This window comes from Scyliorhinus torazame, chromosome 6 (genome assembly GCF_047496885.1).
Source record: "Scyliorhinus torazame isolate Kashiwa2021f chromosome 6, sScyTor2.1, whole genome shotgun sequence".
Classification (NCBI taxonomy): Eukaryota; Metazoa; Chordata; class Chondrichthyes; order Carcharhiniformes; family Scyliorhinidae; genus Scyliorhinus; species Scyliorhinus torazame.
The window spans coordinates 93,956,339-93,984,317 of NC_092712.1; the positions used below are offsets into that span (position 1 = coordinate 93,956,339).

General features: G+C 53.6%; 1 protein-coding gene across 3 annotated transcripts in view; it reads left to right on the forward strand.

Annotated features, from left to right (window-relative positions):
- The window catches only part of c6h10orf67 (chromosome 6 C10orf67 homolog), a 411,757-nt gene that overhangs the window by 13,071 nt on the left and 370,707 nt on the right, over nt 1-27,979 (forward strand). For all 3 annotated transcript variants that reach the window (XM_072508488.1, XM_072508486.1, XM_072508485.1), the window contains exon 3: nt 17,563-17,706. In XM_072508488.1, the coding sequence (XP_072364589.1) occupies nt 17,563-17,706 (144 nt within the window). The remainder of the gene's footprint in view (nt 1-17,562; nt 17,707-27,979) is intronic.

The window sequence follows — 27,979 nt, forward strand, 5'->3', positions numbered from 1 at the left end:
TTTCTCCACCTGGAGAAGATTAAGTTCACCATCTGAGGGTCAGAGAAGGGCTTCCAGATAGCGTGGAGGCTATTCATTAACTTGTTCCAAGACCTGTTCGAAGCCAACAACCAATGAAACGGGGGAGGGTGGAGGACGAATGGGAGCCAATGGGATCACAGGGAGCAGACAAAATGGGAGGGAAGACCAGAGGAAATAACAAGGGGAAGGGCAGAAAGTGGCCGACACAGAGACCAGAGGGCCCAACACAAGGCCACATGAAAGAGAACCCTCATAAGCAGACTGGCAACAGGATGGGAAGAGGGGAGAAGAAAGGAAGGGAGGCCAAGTGATAGGAAGGGAGGGGGAACGAGGAAGGAGGACACTGCCCCATATAAACATCACACAATTACCCACGGTGAAGTAAAGGGCCAATGAAAGGACCCTGAAACAACGAATGATGGGAGGTTGGGGTTGGGGGGGGCAACATTGAAAAAGAGTAACTTGTAAATTTTAACCGTTAATGAGTGTACAGTGTGAAAAATGCAAAACTTTAAAATAATTTCAAAAAAGTAAAAGTTACGATGCGGGATTCTTCGTGAGCCGCACCGAAATCGGGAAAGGCGATTGGGGGGAGAATCGGCTATGAAGCCAAAATCGTGGTGAGTGCCAGGCGCACGTCAATTTTCAATTTTCCAACTCTTCGACAGTAGCGTCAATGGATTTTACTGCGCACGTACAGTAAATGCATTTGCATATCATTAGTGGGTCGGACCCGGTATTTTCCGGGGCCTCCACGATGCTCCGTCACCAGGGGGAATTCCCGATGGCGAGGGTCACTTGTGCTTTTAAAAATCGGGAAACAGGCGCCATGCTGGCAAGGAAGGAAGAGGAGGTAGGAGACGCAGAGGCTGCCAGTCCTGCCAGGACTGGCGGGGGGCCTGCCTGCAAGGCAGCCACCTTGCTGCGCACCCCACTGACTGCCCACCCTGGCCACTGGTCGGCAGAGTGACACCGGTCATATGAGTGCCCCCATCCCACTACCTCCCCACGCCAGCCCCCACCAACTCCCGCCCTCCCCCAACCGGCCAGCGCCTGCTGCCGGGGCAGCACGCGGCCCACCCAAGGGCAACGTGCACAGTAGCCCCTGCAGGAGATGCCAGACGGGGTCGCGGAGTGTACCACTGGCATGGATAGCGCCAGCCACCAGTACCCCTGGCAGCAGGGATGGGCACCAGAGTCAGAGACCCCCACGATGCTGGGCACCGACTGGGCCAGAGATGCGGTAGGCAGAGTATCGGGGGAACGACTCGGTGTGGGTAGGGGGAAGTGGGGAGGGGAAATGCACGGACAGGGGCTGCAGTGCAGACTGGGGCCACTGTGTAGCCCATTGGTCCTTGTTGGACATGGGGGTGTGCACCATGCTAACATGTCTGACTATCACCCCCTGAAGACAATGGACTCGGGAATTCAGCCAGGAATGGTGGCATTCATCTTCATCGCTGCAGCCCTGGGGATGAACTGAGACTGTATGAGCTGGAGGAGGTCTCTGCAGTAGCGGAGCCTGACTCAGGCGCATCCGTGGCGTCACGAAGGGTCTGAATGCCCGGTCGCACAATACATCAAAGTCAACGTGGACCGAGCCCACCAGAATGCCCGGGCAGCGGCGTTCACCTTCATCGCTGAGATGCCCCTGGTCCAGGGATGATCGATGGGATGCATGTCCCCCTACGAGCACCAGCCCGTGACAGGCCGGTCTTCACAAACCGAAAGGGGTTCCACTCGATAAAGGTGCAGCTGGTGTGTGAACCATGAGCTGCGTACCATGCACATATGCGCCCAATACCCAGACAGTATGCATGATGTCTTCATCACCTGACGGTTCCTGACCTCTTTGAGGCTCCTCTCCTCTCCACTGCGACCGTGGCTGAAGCCACCTATCCGGAGGCCACTGACCCGACACGAAGACCCGCTACAACGACTCCCATGCAGCGACCAGGGGCATGATCGAGCGGTGTTTCAGCACCCTGAGGATGCGGTAGAGGTGCTTGGATCGCTCTGGAGGGACCCTCCAGTGCAGCGCCAGTAGGGTCACCCACATCATGGTGGCTTGATGCGTCCTCAACAACATTGTACAGCAGAAGGATTACGTGCTGGAAGAGGGGGATGAACGCCAATCCTTGTCCGAAGAGGAGGATGCGAGGATGGGCAGGACATGGGGCCCGGGCAGGCTAGGAGGTTGCACAATGTGTGCGTCTGGGCCTGTGCGCACGGGACGCTCTGATCACCTGCATGTTCACCAACTATGGGCACTGGCCAACTGCACGGACATCCCATCACATCCTCCCCCCCCCCGGCCGGCCATCTCCCTCCCATGAACACCTTCCCTGTGCAACCCACTCCGTGATTCCTACCTGTCTCACTACTCACCAGGTTGGTAGTAACCGCGGGTCTGGCCCTTGGTTTGGAGGATGATGACAACCCGCTGTGGGATGAGCTCTGCATCATTCGTCAATGCCCGACTCCTGCTCACGGTAGCACTTTCTTCTGTCCACCTGGGTGACCCCTGCATGCGAGCTGGCCATTCCATCACACGGTCCCATTGAATCCCTAGGGTGGCGGAGGTGGGGACGATGGGGGTGGGGGATTGGGATCGGACCTGGATGGGCTTGACTGCTGCTCGGGTGACCCAGGTGACATGGCGCCGTCCTGTGCTGCCCACTGCCCACCAGATGCGCTAGGAACGGGGGTGGGTGGAGTCCGAGGCACTGTGGTGTCCCTGCGGGAGCCACCGGCACGGGCCCCATCGTCTACTCCTCCCTCGGGCTGCCTGTTGGCCCTCGGGCTACTCCATGGGATAGGGGTGCGAGCGGAGCTAACCTGGAGGCTCCCTCGTCACCTGGCGCTGTTAGTCCTGGAGACCCACGCCAGCCCCAATGAAAGTCTCGATGCTCGTGGCTATGGAGCACAAGGCGTGGTCCACCTCCGTCTAGGACTGTGCCACATCACGCTGCGGCTGTGCTACCACCTTTTGGGTCTGTGCCACATCAGCCAGTGACTTCACCACCTCCCTCTGGGCTTGTGCCAGGTCGACCAGTGCCTGAGCAATGCCACCGACGCCCTCAGCCATGGCCCATTGAGACTGGGCCACGCTCAGAAGTGCCGATGCAATGTCCAGGTGGTCCTGTGATAGGGTACCTCTGTTCTGGGCCTCGGCCACAGCCCGCACAGAGTGCCCCATGCCTTGGACATCTTGATCTATGGCCGAAACCTTTGCCCCAGTGCCTCCAACACGGACGCCACCCGTGTGATGTTGGCCTGGGTGACACGCATGGTCGGCACCATCTCCTGCTCCTGCAGGCGTTTGGACTCCTCCATCTTCACCTGCAGGCGCTGGACGGTTGCCGACAACCCCTCATGTAGTCCCTGGCTCTGAGACTGCATCTCCACAATAGATGGGTCCACCCTTTCCAGAAGTCAGAAACCTGTCTGGATGGCACTTAGACCCTGGGGTCGGGCTGCTCTCCGATCGTCCGCCCCCTCGGGGGTTCCTACCTCCAACTGCTGTACTGCGACATGTGTGGTGCGTACTGGATAGTGCCCCAGGAACCTCTTCACTAATTTGCCCAACTGAGATGAGTATCTCTGGGATGGTGGAGGGTGTTGGAGACAGCTGTGATGGAATGTCAGTGTCGCGCCCGGATTGATGCTCCGGGGTGTCCCTGGCTACGGGTCAACGGCTCCTGTCCTTGCCCATGTCCTCCTCGCTGCTCTCCTTCTGGGGTTGGAGTTGTGGTTTGGGTTGGGGGCACCATAAGGGCCAGATGATCCTGCAAGACACAAGACATGATACATGATTGGACTGCAGTTGGGATGGCACGTGGTGGTGGAGGGGGAAGTGTGGGGGAGGTGGTGGGGGTGGAGGCGGCAGTGTGGGGGAAGTCGGGGTCCTGGGGGTGGAGGGGGAAGTGTAGGGGGGGTATAGGGGTGAAAGGGGTGCTGCTGTTGGAGGGGGCAGTGTGTGGGGGTGGTGGGGGTGGATGGGGCAGTGTGGAGGGGGTGTAGGGGTGGAAGTGGTAGTGTGGAGGGGGTGTGGGGGTGGAGGGGGCAATGGGGGTAAGGGTGGTTGGGCATAGTGACACATGGGCAACCACAACTCAGCGGGGTTTCACTTATTCGCCAGATGCCTACTCCGACTCGGCAACTGCCGGCTCCCCAGGCCTGCCAATCAGGTCCAGGGCCGCTGCTCTGCTGCGGTGAGGGGCCGTAGGTTTGGCAGTCCCCCTCCGGTTTTCTCCCGCTCCCACTGATGTGTGTGGCCTTCTCCTGGCAGGGAGGGGGGAGTCAGAAAATGCACAATATTAGACGTCGGATACATGAAGCATAGGAGACGGGTAGTTGGTGGCCTTTGTGGCCAGGGGACCCGGCATGTCAGCCGCTATCGGTGCTGGCAGGCGGTGCAAAGTAGAATTTGGGTCGCCCTCTGAGTTGGGTGGGGGTTGGGGGGGGGGGGGGGGGGTAGAGTTTGGGTCGCCCTCCGAGTTTCGTAGAGGGGTGGTGGCTTACTGGTGTGTGGGACGGGGTAACTACCAGGGACACAATGCTGCCTACTCACCCTGGCCGCCCTGAGGAGGATGTGCTGTTCCGAGTGGTGTTGCTCACGGCGCTCACAACGTCTCCCACCTGCGTCCAGGCCCGATGCACAGCAGCGGGTGGCAACTGCCTCCCCACCCCCAGGGTACAGGGTGGCTTGCCTCTACTCTACTGAGTCTAGCAAGTCAGCATCAGTGAATCATCTTGCTGCCATCTTGTTGGCTGAGATGAGTGTCCCAGACCCAGCAGAAGATAGTTAAGGACCTGGCTAAGGAGTTGGAGGAGAATGGTGGAGGGAGAATGGTCGCCGTTGGTGAGAAAGCATCAAATGGAGCAGTTGGTGAACATATGGAGGAATTTCACCAGCAAAGGAAGGAGATGCACAACAACTGGTCGATTGAGGGAGCAGTGGTACCTCTGCGAGGGTCGTTGGACCGGGTGGAGAAGTGTCTCGAGGCGCAAGGGACGACGATACGTGAGATGGAGAAAGTGGTGTCCGAACAGAGCGATCGGATTGTGTCTGTGGAGGCGGCAGTGGGGCTCCGAGGGAATCTATGCAAGTCGCTGCGGACGATGGTGGAGGAGCAGGAAAAATAGGTCCAGACAGCAGAATTTGTGAATTGTGGGTCTGCCAGAGGGTGTGGAAGGATTGATCCCCATAAAATACATTTTGACGATGTTGGCCGGGCTGGTGGAGGAGAAGGTGCTGGACCAGGTCCATATGTCGTTGAGGCAGAAGTTGAGAGATGGGGAGCCGCCGTTGGGGTGGGTGGGTGATTGTACAGTTCATAAGTTTGTGGACAAGGAGAAGATCCTGAGGTGGGACAGGTTGAAGCAAGTCTGCGAATGGAAGGGTAATCGAGTCTGGATATACCAGGACATTGGCGCCGAGCTGGCGAAGCAGCACATGGGATTCAACAAGGCCAAGACTGTGTTCTATCAACAGAAGATTCGTTTTGGTGTGTGTACCTGCCGATACCTTGGGTAACATTCGACGTCCGGGAGGAGGCAAAGGACTTTACAAGGGACCATAAGCTGGGGGAGAACTGTGGGGTGGCGTGGGATGAAGGGGTTAAGACCAAAAAGGTTGGGTGTTGTGGCTGTTTTGTGGTCGGGTGTTGTGGCCGAAGGGGGGAATATTCCCCCCCACCCGCCTTTTATCTTGTCTTGATTTTTAGGAGGAGATTATTTGTGAATTTAGGTGCTTTCTTTCTCATGGTCTTGTCGGTATTCAGGAGGGTTTTTGGCTGGTGGCGCAGGCTAAGGAGGGACTCGTGGGGGGAGGGGCAGGAGGGTGTACAAGGGGGGGACTTTCGGGCAGGAGCTGCCACGCTAGCAAGCAATGCTAGTGAACGGAGGTGTGGTGAGGGAGTAGATCGCTGCGGGTGGCCAGGTTGTGGGGGGGAGGTGGGGAGGGCGTATGCGACGTGGCAGGATTGGAGGTTGAGCATGGTCATGGGCAGAGAGGTGGGCCATCTTGGATGGGCCCGGTATAGGGTGGGTTTAAGTGAGGCAGAACTGGTGAGGGATGATGTCAGACAGTTGAGGGGATGGATGAGTAAGCCTCCGGTGAGAGTCATGACGTGGAATGTCCAGGGCTAAATGGACAGGCCAGTAGGTCCCGTGTTTTTGCATACCTGAGGGGTTTGAGAGCGGAGGTAATTTTTCTTTTTTTTTTAATAAATATTTTATTGAAAATTTTTGGTCAACCAACACAGTACATTGTGCATCCTTTACACAATATTATAACAACACAAATAACAATTACCTATTTTATAAACAAAAAATGAATAAATAATAAATAACAAAAATGAAAACTAACCCTAATTGGCAACTGCCTTATCACAAGTAACACTCTCCAAAAATATAATTTAACAGTCCAATATATAATTATCTGTCGCAACGACCTATACATATTATACAGTATATATTAACAACCCTGAGAGTCCTTCTGGTCCCCCCCCCCCCCCCACCCCCCCCCTCTCCGCCCCCCCCCCCCCCCCCCCCCCCCCGATCCTGGGCTGCTGCTGCTGCCTTCTTTTTTCCATTCCATTTATCTTTCTGCGAGGTATTCGACGAACGGTTGCCACCGCCTGGTGAACCCTTGAGCCGACCCCCTTAGAACGAACTTAATCCGCTCTCGCTTTATAAACCCTGCCATGTCATTTATCCAGGTCTCCACCCCCGGGGGCTTGGCTTCTTTCCACATTAACAATATCCTGCGCGGAGGTAATTTTTCTACAGGAGATGCGTCTCCGGGTGAAGTATCAGGTTAGGTTGAGGAAGGGATGGGTGGGGCAAATATTTCACTCTAGGTTTGATTCGAAGTTGAGGGCGGTGGCCATTATGATGAGCAAGAGGACGGGGTTTGTGTGGGCTAAGGAAGTGCGGGATCCAGGGAGAAGATATATGATTGTAAGTGGGTGCTAGTCAACGTATATGCACCTAATTGGGACAATGTGGGGTTTGTAAAGGGGTTACTGGGAGCGATCCCAGACATGAATACGCGCCAAATGATTATGGGTGGAGTTTTTAACTGTGTAATGGAGCCGAAGGTGGACAGGTTGAGCCCCAAGTCATTGGGAAGTTCGGGGATGATGAAGGAGCGGATGGAGATGGTTTTGGAACCCAGTGATGCACTATCAATTATGACGCGACGAGAGCAGAGAGTAATCGCGGCTTTATTAAGCAGAGATATGTTGCCTCCTGCAGCTGCTGCCGAAATGGCTGCAGCTCGGTGAGCGCACACATTTATACTCCGCCTACTGGGCGGAGCCAGCAGGCAGGGATCTACCCCCGTACCTGTAGTACAGGAGCCTTACCGTATTTCCTCTCATAGACGTATTATACAAACAGTGGTGATTATCACATTCACCCCTTGTTAAAAGAGTCCAGCGGGGGTGGCGGAAAACTATTTACATGGTATGAGCATTTTCAAAAACTATTTACATGGTATGTGAGCATATTTAAAGAGTACAGTTTGGTGAAAGTTCACAAATTTACGAGTGATGTCAGGTGCCTTGATTCTCCGTTGTGAGCGCCGCAGTCCCGGTGGTGATGCAGGCGCCGGCTTGGTCGCCTATGGCTCCGGAGGCGTGTAGTCGTCATCCTCATCCCCGGGTGGAACCAATGGGAGGACGGATCGTCCTGGAGCAGGGGCTGTGGTGCGGTGCGCAGGGGGGAGGGTGGGTGGCGCCGGGGTAATTGGAGTGAGGGGTGGGGGAACCAGCTGGTGCTAGGTCCCTGAGGGAGACTGTGTCTTGGCGGCCGCCGGGGTACGCCACGTAAGCGTACTGCGGGTTCGCATGTAGCAGTTGTACCCTTTCGACCAACGGGTCCGCCTTGTGGAGCCGCACGTGCTTGCGGAGGAGGACAGGTCCTGGGGCTGCCAGCCACGTTGGGAGCGAAACCCCGGAGGTGGACTTCCTAGGGAAGGCAAGGAGACGTTCATGGGGGGTTTCATTAGTCGCAGTGCAAAGTAGCGATCGGATGGAGTGGAGGGCGTCGGGGAGGACTTCCTGCCAGTGGGAGACTGGGAGATGTTTAGATCGTAGGGCCAGTAGGACGGCTTTCCAGGCTGTCTCGTTCTCCCTCTCCACCTGCCTGTTTCCCCGGGGGTTGTAGCTGGTCGTTCTGCTCGAGGCAATGCCCTTGCTGAGCAGGAACTGACGCAGCTCATCACTCATAAAGGAGGATCCCCGGTTGCTGTGGACATAAGCGGGGAAACCAAACAGAGTGAAGATGCTTTTGAGGGCTTTGATGACTGTGGCAGACGTCATATTGGGGCATGGGATGGCGAAGGGGAATCTGGAGTATTCATCGACCACATTCAGGAAGTACGTGTTTCTGTTGGAGGAGGGGAGGGGCCCTTTGAAATCCATGTTGAGGCGTTCAAAGGGACTGGAGGCCTTCACCCGGTGCGCTCGGTCTGGCCGGTAGAAGTGCGGTTTGCATTCCGCGCAGACATGGCAGTCTTTGTTGACCGTCCTGACTTCCGCAATGGAGTAGGGTAGGTTGCAGGCCTTTCTGAAGTGAAAGAACCGGGTGACCCCTGGGTGACAGAGACCATTGTGTAGGGCCCGGAGTCGGTCCACTTGTGCGCTGGCACATGTACCTCGGGATAGGGCATCGGGGGGGTTCGTTGAGCTAACCAGGGCGATACAAAATATCGTAATTGTAGGTGGAGAGCTCGATCCTCCACCTCAGGATTTTATCATTTTCCTGCCGGCCAGGTAATGCCTCCAATGCCCCACAGCTTCAACGATGGCTTGGGCCTCTTTTTCGAAAGAGGAGTGCCGAATTTCGGAGGCCTGGAGGGTGCGGGAAAAGAATGCCACGGGTCTGTCTGCCTGGTTGAGGGTGGCGGCCAGAGTGACGTCTGATGCATCGCTCTCGACTTGAAAGGGGAGGGTCTCGTCGACTGCGTGCATCGCGGCCTTGGCGATGTCGGCCTTGATACGGTTGAAGGCCTTGTGGGCCTCAGCTGTCAGGGGGAAAACTGTGGAGTGGATGAGTGGGCGGGCCTTATCCGCATAGTTAGGGACCTACTGGCGTAGTATGAGAAGAACCCCAGGCATCGTTTGACCGTAGGGCCAGGAGGACGGCCTTGGGGCAGTGGGGGAGGGGGAGTTCCATGAGGGGGCACATGCGATCGGGGTCGGGCCCTAGAACTCCATTTTGCACCACATAGCCAAGGATGGCTAAGCGGTTGGTGCTGAACACACACTTATCCTTGTTAAACGTGAGGTTCAGGAGTTTGGCGGTGTGGAGAAATTTGAGACGGTTAGCATCGTGGTCCTGCTGGTCGTGGCCGCAGATGGTGACGTTATCGAGGTATGGGAAGGTGGCCCGCAGTTCGTATCGGTCAATCATTCGGTCCATCTCCCGTTGGAAGACCGAGACCCCATTAGTGACGCCGAAGGGAACCCTAAGGAAGTGGTAAAGGCGGCCGCCTGCTTCGAACGCAGTGTATTGGCGGCCTGCCTTTCGAATGGGGAGCTTGTGGTAGGCAGATTTCAGGTCCATTCTAGAGAAGACCCGGTACTGTGCAATCTGATTGACCATATCAGATATGCGTGGGAGGGGGTACGCATCGAGCTGCGTGGACCAATTGATGGTCTGACTGTAGTCAATGACCATCCTGTGTTTCTCCCCAGTCTTTACAACTACCACTTGGGCTCTCAAGGGGCTGTTGCTGGCCTCAATAATGCCTTCCCCCAGTAGCCACTGGACCTCCGTCCTGATGAAGGTCCTGTCCTGGGCACTGTACCGTCTGCTCCTGGAGGCGACGGGCTTGCAATCTGGGGTGAGATTTGCAAACAGGGAGGGTGGGTCGACCTTAAGGGTCATGAGGCCGCATACGGTGAGGGGTGGTAGGGGTCCGCCGAATTTTAGCGTTAGACTTTGGAGGTTGCACTGGAAGTCCAGGCTGAGTAGCAAGGCAGCACAGAGGTTGGGGAGGACGTAGAGCCGGAAGTTGCTGAACTCTACGCCCTGGACGATGAGGGTGGCGATGCAGTACCCCCGGATCTCCAAGGAGTGGGATCTGGAGGCCAGGGAGATTTTTTGGGTAACGGGGTGTACCACGAGGGAGCAGCGCCTTACCGTAGCGGGGTGGATGAAGCTCTCCGTGCTCCCGGAGTCGAGAAGGCAAGATGTCTTGTGGCCATCGTTGTCGCGGTTGCGAGGTTGTGTGGACGGGACTGGTCGAGCGTGATGGAGGCCAGCTGCGGCTGGTGTTGGTGGGCCCCGGGCTGGTCGGCGGCGGTTGCGGGCGATGAGCGGCCAGATGAGGTGCCCGACTAGCAGGGGTCCTGAGGCGCCGTCTAAAATGGCGCTGAAGATGGCGGCGCCCACGGGGCACACGTGGCGGGCGGTGTTAAAGATGGCGGCACCCACGGGCTGCACGAGGTCTGATGGGGGGACGATGGCGGCACCCACGGGCCACACGTGTTCTGCTGAGAGGAAGATGGCGGCGCACACGGGCCGCACGTGGGCTGCGGGGATGAAAATGGCGGCGCCCACGGGTCGCACGTGGGTGGTGCAGGAACAATGGGTCTGGATACAGCGGCGATCGACCGGGCCTGGCTCACTGCAGCGAAATGCCCCTTCTTCCCGCAGGTCTTGCAGATTGCACTCCGCGCTGGGCAGCGCTGTCGGGGGTGCTTTGTCTGCCCGCAGAAATAGCACTTGGGCCCCCTGGTGTTTGCTGGCTGCTGCGCGGCGCACGCTTGGGGTTGGCTGGGGGCGGCCGCTGGTGGGGCCCACGATGTCCATGAGGGGGGCGCCGTGCGGTTGGGGGCGTACGCTTGTACATTACGGGAGGCTACCGTTAGTGAGGTTGCGTGTTTCTTGGTCGCCGTGAGGCCGAGCGTACCCCCTTCTAAGAGGCGCTGGCGGATGTACGCCGACCATATGCCCGTAACGAAAGCGTCCCTGATCAGGAGTTCAGTATGTTCAACAGCCAAAACTGCCTGGCAATCGCAGTTCCTCACCAGTGCGTACAGGGCACACCAGAAATCGTCCAATGACTCACCGGAGTTGTTGCCGGGTGGACAGGAGGTGCCTGGCGTAGAGTTTGTTGATCGGCCGGATGTTGTTCTCTTTCAGAAGCGCCATGACCTCAGTGTAGTTGGGCGCATCCCGGATAAGGGGAAAAATATCGGAGCTTGACCGTGTGTACAGGATCTGGAGTTTCTGTGCTTCTGAGGGTTGTTCTGTCGCTGCTCCGATGTAGGCTTTAAAGCAAGCTAGCCAATGGTCGAAGCCGACGTGGCGTTATCTGCTTGAGGGTGCAGCTGCAGGCGATCTGGCTTGATGCGTAGGTCCATCGCTGTAAAATCTCTGCTTAATAAATTGATGCACTATCAATTACGACGAGACGAGAGTAGAGAGTAATCAAGGCTTTATTAAGCAGAGATGTGTTGCCTCCTGCAGCTGCTGCCGAAATGGCTGCAGTTCGGTGAGCACACACGTTTATACACCGCCTACTGGGCGGAGCCAGCAGGCAGGGATCTAACCCAGTACCTGTCGTATAGGAGCCTTACCGTATTACCTCTCATATACGTATTATACAAACAGTGGTGACTACCACACCCAGGAGAGAGGGAGTGCTCCTTCTTCTCACACATGTATAAGGTGTACTCCAGAATCGATTTCTTATGGTGCATTGGGGGGTGGTGAGGGTGGAGCATGTGGGAATTGTGATTTCGGACTGTGCGCCACATTGGCTGGAGGTTAGGGCAGGTGCAGAAGCTGGGGTGGAGGTTATATTCGGGTCTCATGGCGGATAAGATGTTTTGTGAAAAGCTGAGACTGGTGATTGGGAATTATGTGGCGCTTAATCAGAACATGGCCATGTTTTAGGAGGCATTGAAGGCGGTGGTAAGAGGAGAGAAGATCTCGTTCGAGGCCCACAGGGATAGAAGGAGGATTGAGGAGCATAGGCAGATGCTGATGAGATAGTTGAGGTGGTTAGGAGATACTCGTGGGCCCTCACGAAGGAGTTGTTGGCGGAGAGCAAGAGGCAGTTTGATAGGTTGACGACGGGCAAAGCGGTGGGGTAGTTGTGGAGGGCAAGGCTGGTGCAGCACAAGTATGGAGAGAAGGCAAGCTGCATGTTGGCTCACCAGTTACAGCAGCAGGCGGTGTCCAGGGAAATTTTACGAATGCAGGCGGAGAATGGGGAGGTCGTGGCGGAGCCAGGGAAGGTAAATGAGGTGTTCAGGGGGCATTATGAGAAGTTGTATAAGGCCGAGCCAGGTGGAGAAGAGGGAGATATATGATTGTTGGATGAGTTGCAGTTCCCAGAGTTGAAGGAAGAGAAGAGGGAAGCATTGGAGGAGCCGCTGGGGCTGAAGAAGATGATAGATAGTATCAGGGGAATGCAGTTGGGAAAGGTCCAGGGGCGACAGAGTTGGCCCCTCACTTGCTAGGATGTTTAGGGAAGCGGTGGAGAGGGGGGAGTTGCCAGAGATGCTGACACAGGCGTCGATTACACTGATTCCAAAGAAGGGGAACGATCCGCTGGAGTGTGGGTCATACAGGCTCATCTCGATTTTGAATACGGACGTGAAAGTTTTGGCGAAGGTATTGGCAGGTAGGATAGAGGGGTGTGTGCCTGGCGTGGTCTATGAGGATCAGACAGGTTTTGTGAAGGGTAGGCAGCTCTCCAGCAATATCAGGAGGCTGTCAAATGTAGTTATGACTCCTCCGGGGGAGGGGGGGTGCGGAGGTTATTGTTTCTACGGATGCAGAGAAGGCCTTTTACCGGGTTAAGTGGAGGTACTTGTTTGAAATTTTGGGAAGGTTTGGGTTTGGGCCGAAGATTGTGGTGTGGATGTGTCTTTTTTTATGCATCCCCGATGGCAAGTGTGCGTACGAACAAGATGAGATTACCGGGTTTCGGATTACACAGGGGAACGAGGCAGGGGTGCCCATTGTCGCCATTGCTATTTGCGTGGCGATTGAACCTTTGGCGATGGCCCTTCGAGGGTCTGCTGAGTAGCGAGGGATTGTGAGGGGGAGCAGGGAGCACCATGTGTTGTTGTATGCAAACGACCTGTTGTTGTTTGTGTCCGACCCCCTGGAGAGTATGGGCAGGATCATGGGCCTATTAGAGTGGTTTGGGGCCTTCTCCGGGTATAGGCTGAACATTGGGAAGAGCGAGGTATTTCCGGTGAGTGCTGCAGGACGGGAGACCAATTTAGGGGCACTACCATTTACTGTAGCTAGAGAGAGGTTTAGGTATTTGGGATTCAGGTGACATGGGAGTGGGCCACAATATACAAGTGGAATTTGACAGCGTTAGTGGAGGAGGTTACGGGGGTTTTTAAGAGGTGGGAACGTTGCACTTGATATTGGCAGCGAGGGTACAGGTGATGACGATAAATGTGCTGCCAAGGTTCCTGTTTATTTTTCAGACCATCCCGATCTTTCTCTCTAAGGCCTTCTTCCGAAGGGCGGAGGCACTGATCTTGGAGTTTATATGGGCGGGGAAGAAGCCGAGAGTGAAGAGGGTGCTATTGCAGAGGCAGAGACTGAAAGGGGGTTGGTGCTCCCGAACCTGCTGCATTATTAATGGGCGGTGAATCTAGAGAAGGTGAGGCGATATTGGGGGGCGGGGGGTGGGGGGGGGGGGATTGAGGGAGTGGAATGGGTTAGGTTCGAAGATGTCCTAGCTCCAGGGAAATACACGGGGGCCAGTTGTGCAATCGACTGTCAGGGTGTGGAACCAGTTGAGGGGGCTTTTTAAGTTGGAAAGAATGTCGGTGCTGACGCCATTGTGTGCGAACCACATGTTCAAGCCTGGGGATGTTGTGTTCTGTGGCCTTGCTGTAGCAATGATACTCAGAGAACTGTTGATGAGTTACTTAGAATGACGATTTATTATTTAACACGTGGAAGGGTAACATGCAGAATGCTAAACAGGCTAGGTTGCTTTGGAACTATCCGATGTGCGACTGTCCTTGAGTACGCCTTACTACCAACTCATGAGTTGGTTGGAGGTCGCATTGCAAACTGCATACAATCTTACTCACAGACATATCACCATAGGGGAGTTGGATGGGATGTATGGGAAGTGGATGGAGGTGGGGCTGGAGCGGGTTAGGGACATGTTCGTGGAGGGGAAGTTTGTGGGATTAGACGAGCTGCGGAAGAGTTTTGAGCTACCGAAGGGCAGTGAGTTAGGTATATACAGGTACGGGACTTTGTGCCAAAGGAGTGGAGGTTGTTCCCCAAGTTATTGGAGTACACACTGTTGGAACAACTGCTGCTTCCTGGCAACTTGGGGGAGGGTAGGATTGGGGGATATATACAGGTGGTTGGGGGAGCATGACAGGTGGTGAGGATCAAGAGTAAATGGGAGGAGGAGTTGGTGAGGGAAATAGGTTTGGGACTCTGGTGTGAGTTTATGCGGTGGGTGAACTCAACCTCCTCCTGCACAAGGGTGAGCTTGATTCAGTTCAAGATGGTGCATAGGGTACACATGACTCTGGCGAGGATGAGTGGGTACTTCCAGGGGAGGATCCTGTTAAATTGGAGGTCGGACATGCCGCCTGAGGTGGCGGCTTGGCTGGGGGATTTGTACGGCTTTCTCTGTTTGGAGAAGATTAAGTTCAATTTGAGTGGGTAGGAGGAGGGCTTCGAGGCGCGGTAGAGGCTGTTCATGAAGCTATTTGAGGAGTTAAGGGGAGAGGATAAAAGGGGAAACATTGTATTAACTGTGGATAGTGATTTGATGGACTGGGGTTTTTGTACTTTGTTGATGTTACATGTGTGGGGAATAAAATATCTTTTAAAAAAAAAAGTTTGGCAGGGCTGATCAGACTGGATGCAGGGATGTTGTTTCCTCTGGCTGGCGGGGTCTAGAACAAGGGGTCACAGTCTCAGGATACGGGGTAGGCCATTTCAGACTGAGACAAGGAGAAACTTCTTCACTCAGAGGATGGTGAAACTGTGAAATCCTTCACCACAGAATTCTGAGGAGGCCAAATCACTGAGTACATCTAAGTAGGAAATAGATAGGGACTTCTGGTAGCGACCATGCTGTAGACAGTCACGAACTTGGTGGCTCCCGCGCGAGGTAGCGCATTTTGACCTAATAAGCCTGATCAAGTGGCTGAACGTGACATGATTGTACTTCAAACATTGAGGGGTGAAAGCTGCTCATATTGAGGTATGCCCAGCACTCACCCTCCCAAGATAAGTGCTGAAGCAAAGCGGCAGCAGGTGGACTGGAGGCCTTTGCTAGCGCAGTTGAAGGTACGATGGCGGTGAGCTCAGATTTGGCGCTTCCGGCGCAGTGGTCAACTGACCAACTGATTGACTTTCTAATGTTCCAATTCAAAGAGCAGATGATTGAAACCTCAGAAGACCTGGCCAGGATATCGGATCCGATCTGGACAGCTGTGGAAAGAATGGAGCAGAAACGTTGCTGCAAAAATGGAGGCGTCTGTGGCCGACCACGAGGACTGGCTGGTCTCGTTAGAAGCGGAATTTACCTTGGTGGCTGACAGGCATAAGAAGCTGTGTGACAAGGCGAACGAGCTTGAAAACCACGAGCATCGCCAAAACCACGGTAGCACAGTGGTTAGCACTGTTGCTTCATCGGTTCAATTCCCTACTTGGGTCACTGTCTATGCGCGTCTGCATGTTCTCCCATGTCTGCGTGGGTTTTCTTGTAGGGAGTGATGATCCCGATGTCGGGCACCCCGCCGCCCATCTGGGCCCTCTCCCATCTGTTGTGGGCCACTTCTCCTGCAGGGACACAGAGGGGCATTGTGAGCCGAAGGCATCATTAATTGCAGGAGGGGGGCATGGCGGGGAACAGGCAGGTGCACGACTGCTGGGAGTGGGTGGGTGTGCTGGGGCACATCGCAGTATTGTGCTGGACCGGAGGGGTGCAAGGCTCAGGGTCATTTGGGTAGGTGTCCCGGGGTGGCAGGCAGGACCGGTGCCAGAGGGCTGTGCCAACTTGTCCGTGGAGGTCGTTGAGCTTCTTGAGGCACTGGGTGGCGGACCTCCTTGTCACACTCCATGCGCTGACGGCTGCTGTCACTTCCTCCCTGGTGGCATTGGCTGACCTGTGGCTGACCCTCTGAGCCCCTCGGGGGAACAGGGTATCCCACCTGAACTCCACCATGTCCATCAGTCTTGCGAGGTCAGCATCCCTGGATCATGGAGCTGGTCTGTGCGGTGTCATGGCTGCGTGACGTTTGGGGCTAGCTCTATGGGATTGGTTTAAGTACTGCTCACCGTCGTTAGCAGGGATCTGCCGGATGTGGACCCAATGAATTAGCCAGCGGGACAGTCATTTGTGGCGTGAAGCCCGTAGGACATCAATAAGTGCCCTAATTAACATTAGGTACCAGTGACGGCCTCGCTGAGTTAGCCGTTGGGCAACTCCCGGCATTTCCCGCTCATTACCACACTTAGAAACTTTCCCGTTAGATTGCGCCCAAGGGTCGAGGCTCTTTGATCAGTACATCCTGGATCGTCATGGCTTGCAGTCACACCCTCTTGTACCCATTTGACCAACTCAAATGTTTCACTTGACCTAAGGTGTATGACTACCACCTGGAACAAAATATCCAGGTAATTCTCCCCTTCCCTAATGTTTGCAAATCAGACTCCAGCTCAACAACTCAGCCCAAGTTGATCAAGCGGCAGATACTTAGCACTGAAAAAGATACAGTTGTCCTCGATCGCAGTGCTTTGCATAAACTTCCATGTTGTTGCAGTTACAGCGCATCAGCTGCCCTACTATGGCTGTTTAACCTTATTTATTTGTTTGATTTGTGAATTAGTCATTAAAAAAAATAATAACCAATTATTTCAGCTTAATTTATTAATTAATGTAATAAATTGGAAAGTTATAGTTTCTTAACTTATAATGGCTCCTAGCAGTTTTACCATGCCCGATGGTTGACTAATTGATCTGTAGTTACCAAGTTTATCCCGCTCTTCTTTTTAGAAGAGCGATGTTACATTTACAAATCCTCCCGTCCTCTGCACACTCGAGTGTCTAAGAAGGTCTGGAACATTGCGGTTACAAGCTGGCGTTGTCTCGTCTTTACCTTTCCAGTGCATCCTAGGGTACATTTCATCCAGAAAGGTTAATTTACGACCTTTAATGCCATCTTATTTTGCATCTCTTTTCTGTTTATTTATATCCAATCCAATATCTTTCCTCCCCCCCTCCCACACTCTGGCATTAACTATCCTCTTCTTTGTGAATACAGATGAAAAATCTTGCTCGGTATCTGGGTCATGAACTGTACCTTTTTATGCTACTTGCTAATTTTATCTCGTAATCTCTCCTTGACCTTCTGTATCCTTTTTCTAATTTCTTTCTGTGCTTTGTAATCCGCCTGGTATTCCTTTGTATTCTCCACCTGACATTCACCATAAGCCTCCTTTTCTGTATTATATTGCATTAATGCAATAAAGGATTAATGTAACATGATTAATATTTTGTGTCTTATTCAGGAAATTGACATACTTAAGAGAAGTGTACAATCCAAAACACAGGTCCTAAAATCAGAGCATGGAATGAAACTGGAACAGCAATCCTTAGACCTATATAACAGGATTAATGACCACAATTCGTATCTCCGAGATATGTATCAGCAGGTAATAATTACATTTAATTTCCTTTTATAGGCTGTTATGAATATTTTAGTATATTTTGTGTTTATAGGGTAAGGGTAAGAAGTTGGTTTAACTATCATTCTGCAATTTCATTTTAACTTTTAGTAGTTAAGCTAAAGACAAACTGTTCCAGTACATCTACAACACTGCATCAACCCAGCAATGTGAAAAATTGCCCAGGTGTGCCCTGTACACAAGAAACAGGATAAATCCAACCCAGCCAATTACTGCCTTATCAGCCTACTCTCCATCATCAGCAAAGTGATGGAAAGAGTCATCAACAGTGCTATCAACAGTGCCCTTACTCAGCAATAACTTGCTCACGGACGCTCAGTTTGGGTTCTGCCAGGGTCACTCAGCTCCTGACCTCATTGGTTCAAACATGGACAAAAGACCTGAATGCCAGAGGTGAGGTGAGAGAGCAACATTTGACTGAGTATGGCATTGACTACATAACCGATTGGAGTCCCAAAGGCTACGGGCGCAGGAGATTGCACTGGTAATGCATGCGCCAAGGCCAACACTGCTAGGTTGGCGATTGCAGTGAAAAGTCTGGAGCACAATGTCAGCAACACCCTGGGGGTCACCACTGATCAGAAACTGAACTGGACGAGCCATATTAATACTGTGGCTACCTGGACAGGTCAAAGGCTAGGAATTTTACGGAGAGTAACTCACCTCCTGACCGCCCCAAAACCTGGTTCACCATCTACAAGTATTATGGGCCAGGGCTTAGAACCTCCAAAGTATATTATGAAGTTCACCTGATCTACAACCTTTCTGTTGAATTTGGCTAGGATGAGCACAAGAGCCTTCCCTTCAAGTGTGATTCAACAGTCTTCTGAGACACTTTAATCAAAGTAAGCTTTATTGTAAGAACTTAGTTAATATGTATATATAAAAACACAGTAAGAATTCTTATCAATTACAAACATAAAAACACCCCACAGCTACAGTAATCTTATGTATAACACATAATGAATTCCCCTTAACTGTTCCAATTTAAAAACAAAATCCCATAAACCAAAAAAAACCTTTTCAAGGCGTGGCCCTGCACTCTGCCTTCTCACTTGAATGAGACTCACTTTCCCTGAGATTCTGACCCTGTCTCACCAGCACACTGTATTCTCACTTGAATGAGACTGGCTTTCCCTGAATATATCTTTTAAGTTACCAAAGCAGGTAGTCACAACCTGTTTACTTATGGAACAGATATTTCAAACGAAACTAGAGAGAGACAGGCCAAAACACTTATTTTCTCGTTCTGCAGTCCACAGCAGTCAAAACTGAAAGCAAAAGTAAAAACAAACCTCACAGCCACAGTTCAGCTCCACCCACAAAATGACATCACTGAAGCCATGTGACAAGAGAAAAACCTTTCTTAAAGAGACACATCCATGACACAAGGCACAAGTCAGGAGTGTAATGGAATACTCTCCACTTGCCTGGATGAGTGCAACTCCAACAACGCTGAAGAAGCCCGACACCATCTAGGACAAAGCAGCCCACTTGATTGCTCCCCCTTTCAAACATTCAAACCCTCCACCACCAACAAACAGCGACAGCTGTGTGTATCATCTGCAAGATGCACTGCAGTAATTCACCAGCATTCTTTAAACAGCACCTTCTAAACCCACATCCACTACCATTTAGAAGTACAAGAGCAGGTGATACCTGGGAATCCCACCACCTGGAGGTTCCTCTTCAAGTCACTCACCACCCTGACTTGGAAATATATCGCTGTTCCTTCACTGTCACTGGGGCATCATCCTGGAACTCCCGCCCTAACAGCACAGTGGGTGTACCTACACCTCAAGGATTGCTGTTCAAGAAGACAGCTCACCACCAGCTTCTGAAGGACAACTAGGGATGGGCAATAAATGCTGGCTTAACCAGCAATGCCCACATCCCGTAAATAAATTTAAAAAAAGATAATGCATGAATTAACTATTAAGCTAAAACAGATATGTTGATACACATCATTTAGATTAATCCGAATTCTCAGTAAGCGAAATACACCCATTGGAGAGTAGGGAATGTTGTGGTTGGGCAATGGGATGGAGGATGTTGCTGTAGGATGGAAAATGAATAATGCCGTGTTAGCCTTCAAAGGAACAACTGATGAGTTATTCAGCTTTAGGGGTTCAGGTGAGAGTGGATTTGAGGGTTGAAAACTTGCTCGGTGTATAGGATATCGAGACAAAATCAAATTCAATGTGTATGGAGGAGTTATGTAAGCTTAAATATTGTTTAACATCTGAAGTAACGCTTTAGGGGATAAATTTCTCAACGGTGTTAGGACTGGGTAGAGTGGACGTGGAGAGGATGTTTCCACTTGTAGCAAAAACTAGAACCAGAGAACACAATCTCAGACTAAAGGGACGATCCTAATTCAGAGATGAGAAGGAATTTCTTCAGCCAGAGGGTGGTGAATCTGTGGAACTCTTTGCCGCAGAAGGCTGTAGAGGACAAATCACTGAGTGTCTTTAAGACAGGGATAGATAGGTTCTTGATTAATAAGGGAATCAGGGGTTATGAAGAGAAGGCAGGAGAATGGGAATGAGAAAAATATCAGCTATGATTGAATGGCGGAGCAGACTCGATGGGCCGAGTGGCCTAATTCTGCTCTTACGTCTTATGGTCTTATGTTGGATGTAAACCTCGATTTGGCGGCAAGGTGCTCAGTGAATGAGTGGAGGTTCAGGGCTGAACGTTGATGTGCTGGGTTTGTTACAGTATGAAATCTTGATCAAAAGAAGAGCACATGAATTGGAAACATCCTGTTTTTATATCCTCATGTCACTGAAAGGAAAGAAGCACCATTTTACAGTAACTGATCCCATCATATTGCGCTGAACGCCAGCATCATTCCAAAAAAAGCCTTGGGCAGGATTCCCAATCGGCCGACGCAGAAATCGGGAAGGGTGATTGGGCGGAGAATAGCTTCCGACGCCAAAATTGCGGCAGGCATCGATTGACACCAAATCGTGATTCCCGTCACCTCGAAAATTATGTAAATACGCCGCGTGTAGTTTAAACACTATTTGCTTCTCATTAGTGGGCCCACCCACGATTCTCCGCCTCCGATGGGCCGAGTTCCCGACGGCACGCTCCACATGTGCTTTTAAAAATCGTGAACCTGGTGGTTGCTGCTTCGAGAGAGAGAGAGGAGGTGGGACATGGAGCGGGGCGACCGCGGACTGCTGGCCCGTACACTAGCCGTGCTAGCTGGGGGGGGGGGGGGGGGGGCGGGGGGGCCCGGCCAGGGCTGGGGGAGGGGGACGGGCGCTGGGAACAGGCCGGGCAGCCGGGGTGACTCCATTACGGCAGCCACCTTGCTATGCACCCACTAACTACCCATCTTGGCCCCGGGTTCACCACAGTGACACCGGCCGTATGAGTGCCCCCATCCCATCACACCCCCCCCCCCCCCCCCCCCCCCCCCGCGTCCCCGCCTTAAATTACCCGCTCAACCGGCCGCCACCCACCAGGGCAATAACCACAGCAGTCCCCAGCAAGGACAGCGCCTGCCAACGGTACCCCAGGCATCAGGGACGGGCACAAGGGCCAAAGGCCCCCATGGTGCCGGCCATGGATGGAGCAAGGTTGAGGGTGAGAGGGAGGTGCAGGGACGGATTCCGCAGTGGCAACCGGGGCCGCAGTGTAGCCCGTTGAACCTGGCATGCCGCAGAGGGGCATGTGGCAGCTGCCCAGGCTGGAGAGACGGCTGCCCAGCAGGTCGAGGAGGTGGAGTTGTCAAGGAGACACTGCTTGAGGGCTCGTGGGTACCAACACCGCCTGACGTTCATGGACCTGATGACCGGGCTTGCTGTCGAAGACTCCAGCTACACAGAGAGACAGTGCAACACATCTGTCAGATAATGGCACACCTGGTACCGTGGGGGTATGGGGGAGGACACCCGCTCCTGGTGGCCGTCAAGGTGACGGTCGCGCTGAATGTTTACACGCCGGGGTCCTTCCAGGTGCCGAGTGGGGACCTGTACGGGATCTCACAGACCTCGGTGCACAGGTGCATCCACGCTGTCACAGAGGCCCTATATGCCCAGGTGAATGAAATGAAAAATGAAATGAAAATCGCTTGTCACAAGTATGCTTCAAATGAAGTTACTGTGAAAAGCCCCTAGTCGCCACATTCTGGCGCCTGTTCGGGGAGGCTGGTACGGGAAACGGATCAATACATCCATTTTGATGTGGACCGAGCCCACCAGGATGCCCAGGCTGCGGGGTTCACCACCATGGCGAGAATGCTCTGGATCCAGGGGGTGATTGTCTTATGGGCACCTGCAGATAACAGGCCGCTTTACACAAACTGAAAGGGGTACCACTCAATGAATGTTGAGCTGGTCTGTGACCATCAGCTGCGCATCATTCACCTGTATGCCCGGTACCCAGGCAATGTGCACAATGCCTTCATCCTGGCACACTTGGTGATCCTTGAAATGTTCGAGAGGCCCCCCCACCCCCTGACTGACAAGGGTTACCTCCTGCGATCGTGGCCACAGACCGACGTGGAGACCCGCTACAACAATGGCCATGTAGCGACCAGGAGTGTGATCGAGCAGTGCTTCGGCCTCCTGAAGATGCAGCTCAGGTGCCTGGACCATGCTGGGGTGCCCTCAGGTATGACACTGAGAGGGTCACCCACATTGTGGCGGCCTGCTGCATCCCCCACAACATCGGACAGCAAAGGGGCGATGTGCTGGATGAGGAGGATGAAGGCCAGGCATCGCCCGACGAGGAGGAAGCAGGGGAGGATGAGGATGGGCAGGACATGGGGCCCAGTCAGGCACAGGAGGCTGCACAACGTATGCGCCATGGCCACTAGTTTCACCGACTAAGAGAGGGGTTGTAGGGCTGGTCAGGGGCACGGACACAAAATTCCAACTCCACAACCCCCCCTTCCCACCACGGCCACCCCCCGCCTGCACCCCCTCCGTGATACATATCTGCAGCACTACAGGGTGGGGCCCTTGGTTGGCAGTAACAGCGGGTCTGGTCCATGGGATGGAGGGTGATGACAACCTGCTTTGCGATGAGCTCTGGTGCTCCGCATCGTATGACAACATGTGACTCATGCCCATGGTAGCACTTTCCACCTGGGTGATCCCTGCATGCGAGCTGGCCAGTCCATCACACGGTCCTGTCGAATCTCTGGGGTGTTGGGGGGGGGGGGGGGGGGGGGGGTGGTGGTGAGACTCCCCTCCTCCCCCAACCAGGCTGATCACATGGAGCGTAAGAGGGCTAAATGGGCCGATTAAGAGGGCACGCGTGTTCGCGCATTTGAGGGGACTGAAGGCGGACGTGGCAATGTTACAGGAGACACACCTTAGAGTAACTGACCAGATCAGGTTAAGGAAGGGATGGGGCGGACAGGTTTTCCCACTCGGGGCTAGACTCTAAGACTAGAGGGGTCGCGATCCTGATTAACAAGCGAGTGTCATTCGAGGCGGGAAGAATAGTTGCGGATGTGGGAGGACGTTACATTATGGTTAATGGCAAGCTGGAAGGGCTGCTGGTGGTGCTCATGAATGTGTACGCGCCAAATTGGGATGATGTGGAGTTCATAAGGAGGATATTGGGGAAGATCCCGGACCTGGATTCGCATATGTTGGTCATGGGAGCGGTGGTCTTCAACACAGCCATTGACCCAGGGCTAGACCGATCAAGCTCAAGGACAGGCAGGGTGCCAGCAATGGCAAAGGAGCTAAAGGAGTTTATGGAGCAGATTGGGGGGGGGGTGGGGGGGGGGGTGGGGGGGGGGGGGTGGGGGGGGTTGGGGGGGGGGGTGGGGTGGGGGGTGGGGGGGGTGGGGGGGGGTGGGGGGGTGGGGTGGGGGGGTGTGGGGGGGGGGTGGGGGGGGGGTGGGGGGGGGGTGGGGGGGGGGGGGGGGTGGGTGGGGGGTGGGGGGTGGGGGGGGGGTGGGTGGGGGGGGGGTGGGGGGGGGGTGGGGGGGGGGGTGGACCCATGGAGATTTGGGCGGCCGAGAGTGAAGGAGTTCGCCTACTCACACGTGCATAAAGTGTACTCCCGGATTGACTTTTTTATCCTGAACAGTGAACGGGGGTAGTGAACACTGAGTATTCAGCGATCCCGATCCCGGATCATGCCCTGCACTGGGTTGACCTACAGGTGAGCAAGGAGGGTGGCTAACGCCCGCACTGGAGACTGGATGTTGGACTTTTAGCAGATGAGGAAGTGTGTGGGCGGCTGAGGAAATGTATTCAGAACTATCCGGAAGTTAATAACACAGGGGAAGTCTCGGCTGCAATGGTCTGGGAGGCGCTGAAGGCGGTGGTTAGAGGGGAGCTGATCTCGATACGGGCCCACAGGGAGAAGGTAGACAGAGCAGAGACGGACCGACTGATAAGTGAAATACTACAGGTCGACAAGAGACTCCAGAGGCAGGGCTTTTAAGGGAACGAAGGAGGCTACTGATGTGTTAGGCAGGTCGGTTCGGTGTGGACTGCACTTGATGCAGCGATGCGAGAAACAGACCTCTAACACTGCAGAAGGTCCAACACGGTTTTATTGAACAATAGAACTAACATACATATTTAACTGTGGGTCGACACTATACTGACTGGAGACCTTGTACTAGCCTGACCAGTCTTACTAGCTACCGCATGGTGTTTGCACTGTGCTAGCTCGTGGACTCCGACTGTCTCAGTGGCTGGGTCCAGAGAGAGTGGGAAACCTAGTGCCCTCTGGCTTTATAGTGGTGGTGTCCTGTCTGATAATTGGCTGCACTGTGCTGTGTGCTTACTGGTCATCCTGTGTGTCAATCACTGCCTGTCTGCACTGCATTATATACATGCGTGGATATTATGACATCTCCCCTTTTTAAAAAAAAAAGTAAATACTAAGGTGTGGATGCTTATATATATATATATGTGCCTGACTATATACAGAAAGATGTCTAAACGAACGTATATACATAGGAAGGTTGCGATAGTGCAGATACATGGCAAACAAAACAATATTTACAGAGGTCCAATTGGTGAAGTCACAAAAATGTACAAAAGCTCAGTCTATAGATTTAGTCTTTGTGGTGGGTGACGAATTCTTGTTGATCGCCGCAGAGGCGGATTAGGAGCCGCCTGCGCTTGGAGAGGCGGGATCGCTGGCATCGCGGTGGGCGCGTGGACCGGCAGGATTGCTGGTAGATCGGTGGCCTCGTGGTAGGGTACATCCGGAGGAGGCATCGTAGGCTGCGGAGCACACCGGTCAGGTAGCGGGCGTGGAACTCTTCGCAGTGCCTGTCTGTTGCGCTATAGCAGGGAGCCATCAACCATGTGGACAAGGAATGATATTGGGGCCACTTGTTTGAGCACAACAGCTGTGGCTGACCAACCGCCCTCAGGCAACTGTATGCGAACATGATCAGTTGGGGCCAGCTCGGGCAGATCCGTGGCATGGGCATCGTATGTGGCTTTCTGTTGGGCCCGTGACTGCTGCATTTTCTGTAGGACCGTGAGGTGATCAAGGTCAGGAACGTGGATGGCTGGAACTGTGGTCGTCAGAGTGCGATTCATGAGCATCTGGCTGGAGACAATCCAGTGGTCAGTGGGGTCGCCCTCTATGCCAGCATCGCCAGGTTAAAATCGGAGCCTGAATCTGCAGCTTTGCACAGCAGCCGCTTTACAATGTGGACCCCTTTTTCGGCCTTCCCGTTTGACTGCGGGTAGTGGGGACTGGAGGTAACATGACGGAAGTTGTAGGACAGTGCGAAGTCAGACCATTCCTGGCTGTAAAAGCAAGGACCATTGTCACTTATTACTGTGAGCCGTATCCCATGCCTAGTGAACGTTTCTTTGCAGGCTTTAATTACCGCCTTCGACGTGAGGTCGGACAGTTCCACTACTTCTGGATAACTGGAGAAGTAATCGACCAGGAATACATAGTCATGCCCCTTGGCATGGAAAAGGTCTACACCGACTTTGGACCAAGGAGAGGTCAGTCTCGTGCTGCTGCAACGTTTCTTTGGGTTGAGCTGGCTAAAACTTCTGACAGGTAGGGCAATTGAGGACTGTGTCGGCAATGTCCTGGCTGATGCCCGGCCAATAGTCCGCCTCCCGAGCACTGCGTAGGCATTTCTCGACCCCAAGGTGACCCTCATGGAGTTGGCCCAGCACCATAGCACGCATACTCTGAGGAATTATGAGTCTGTCGAGTTTCAGAAGGATTCCCTCCACCACCGTCAGGTCATCTTTTATGTTATAGAACTGGGGATATTGTCCCTTCTGCCAGCCATTGCTGAGGTGCTGCATCACGCGCTGCAGCAGAGGATCCTTGGCCGTCTCCTCACAAATTTGGACCACCCGTTCGTCGGAGGCCGGAAGGTTCGAGGCACACAACTGCACTTGGGCTTCTATGTGGCAGATGAAGTCACTTTGTTCATGCGGTGTGGTAATGGACCTGGACAGGGCATCTGCAACGATCAGCTCTTTACCTGGCGTGTAGACCAGTTCGAAGTCGTAGCGGCGTAGCTTTAGGAGAATATGCTGTAACTGAGGTGTCATGTCGTTTAAATCCTTCTGGATTATGTGGACTAGAGGCCTGTGGTCCATCTCTACTGTGAATTTTAGCAGGCCATAAACATATTCGTGGAACTTGACTATCCCTGTTAGAAGGCCCAGACACTCCTTCTCAATCTGAGCGTACCGTTGCTCAGTGGGTGTCATGGCCCTGGAGGCATACGCCACTGGAGCCCAGGACGCGGAGTCATCCCGCTGAAGGAGCACCGCCCCAATGTCCTGGCTCGCATCAGTTAATATCTTGGTTTCCTTGGTTGGGTTGAAGAACGCTAGGACCAGGGCTGTCGTGAGTTTTGCTTTCAGCTCGCGCCATTCCTCTTCATGCTTGGGCAGTCACTGGAATTCCGTTGACTTTTTGACGAGATGGCGGAGCGCCGTGGTGTGGGATGCCATATTGGGAATGAATTTCCCGAGGCAGTTGACCATTCCGAGAAAGCGGAGGACCGCCTTTTTGTCCTCCGGGGTCTTCATGGCGTTGATCGCCGAGACCTTGTCGGCATCTGGCCGTACACCCTGCTGCGAGATGTGGTCACCTAGAAATTTGATCTCTGATTGACCAAATGGGCACTTGGCCCTGTTGAGCTGAAGACCATGTTCATGGATTCTTTGGAATACCTTCTTGAGGCGAGCAATGTTTTCCTGGACCGTTGTGGACCAGATAATGACATCGTCAATGTACACTCGCACCCCCTCGATGCCCTCCATCGTCTGTTTCATGATGCAATTAAATACTTTGGAGGCAGATATGTTGCCAAAAGGCATCAGGTTGTAGCAGTAATGACCAAACCGGGTGTTGAACGTGCACAACTTGCGACTGGACGCGTCCAGTCGTATTTGCCAAAAACCCTTGGAGGCGTCGAGCTTAGTAAAGAATTTGGCATGAGCCATCTCCACTGGTCAAGTCTTCTCGTTTTGGTATCGGGTAATGCTCCCTCATGATTTTGCGGTTTAGATCCTTAGGATCAATGCAAATGCGAAGCTCCCCTGACGGCTTCTTGACGCAGACCATGGAGCTGACCCAATCTGTGGGCTCTGTAACCTTTGATATGATGCCCTGGTCTTAGAGGTCCTGTAATTGCTTCTTCAGACGATCCTTGAGGGGCGCCGGCACTCGGCGAGGTGCATGAATTACAGGGGTGGCGTTCGGCTTGAGCAGTATTTGTATCGGTATGGGAGCGTGCCCATTCCGTCGAACACGCTGTGGTACTGCGTGTTGATGTCATCTATGTCGGCTTGCAAGTTTCCATCGGGCGAGACCGTCGTCGGTGATAATGACATGTTGTTGACACGTTGAACAAGGTTCAGGAGCTTGCAGGCACAGGCCCGACGATTTCAAACCGCAGCATCGCCTTATTGGATACCCCCAGTTGGCACGAGCCACTGGCAGCTATGGCGTTGCCACTGTAGTCAAGGAGCTGGCAGGCCGGTGGAAGAATGCTTGGTTTTGCGCGGATGGTGTCGAGGTCGGATTTTGAGATGAGGTTCACCGATGCGCCGGTGTCCAGTTTGAAATGGATGCGCGCCTTGTTCACTGTGAGGACAGCAGATCACTCGTCGTCGGGATCCACACTGAGGATCGAGAGGCGTTGCGTAGGTGTGGTGGAAGGCAGCACATGTGTAGTTATGGTGCCAATGGGGACTTCACGCACTCAGCATCAGGGTCCGTTGGGCTGTTGGGATCGTAATCTGGCATGCCTTGT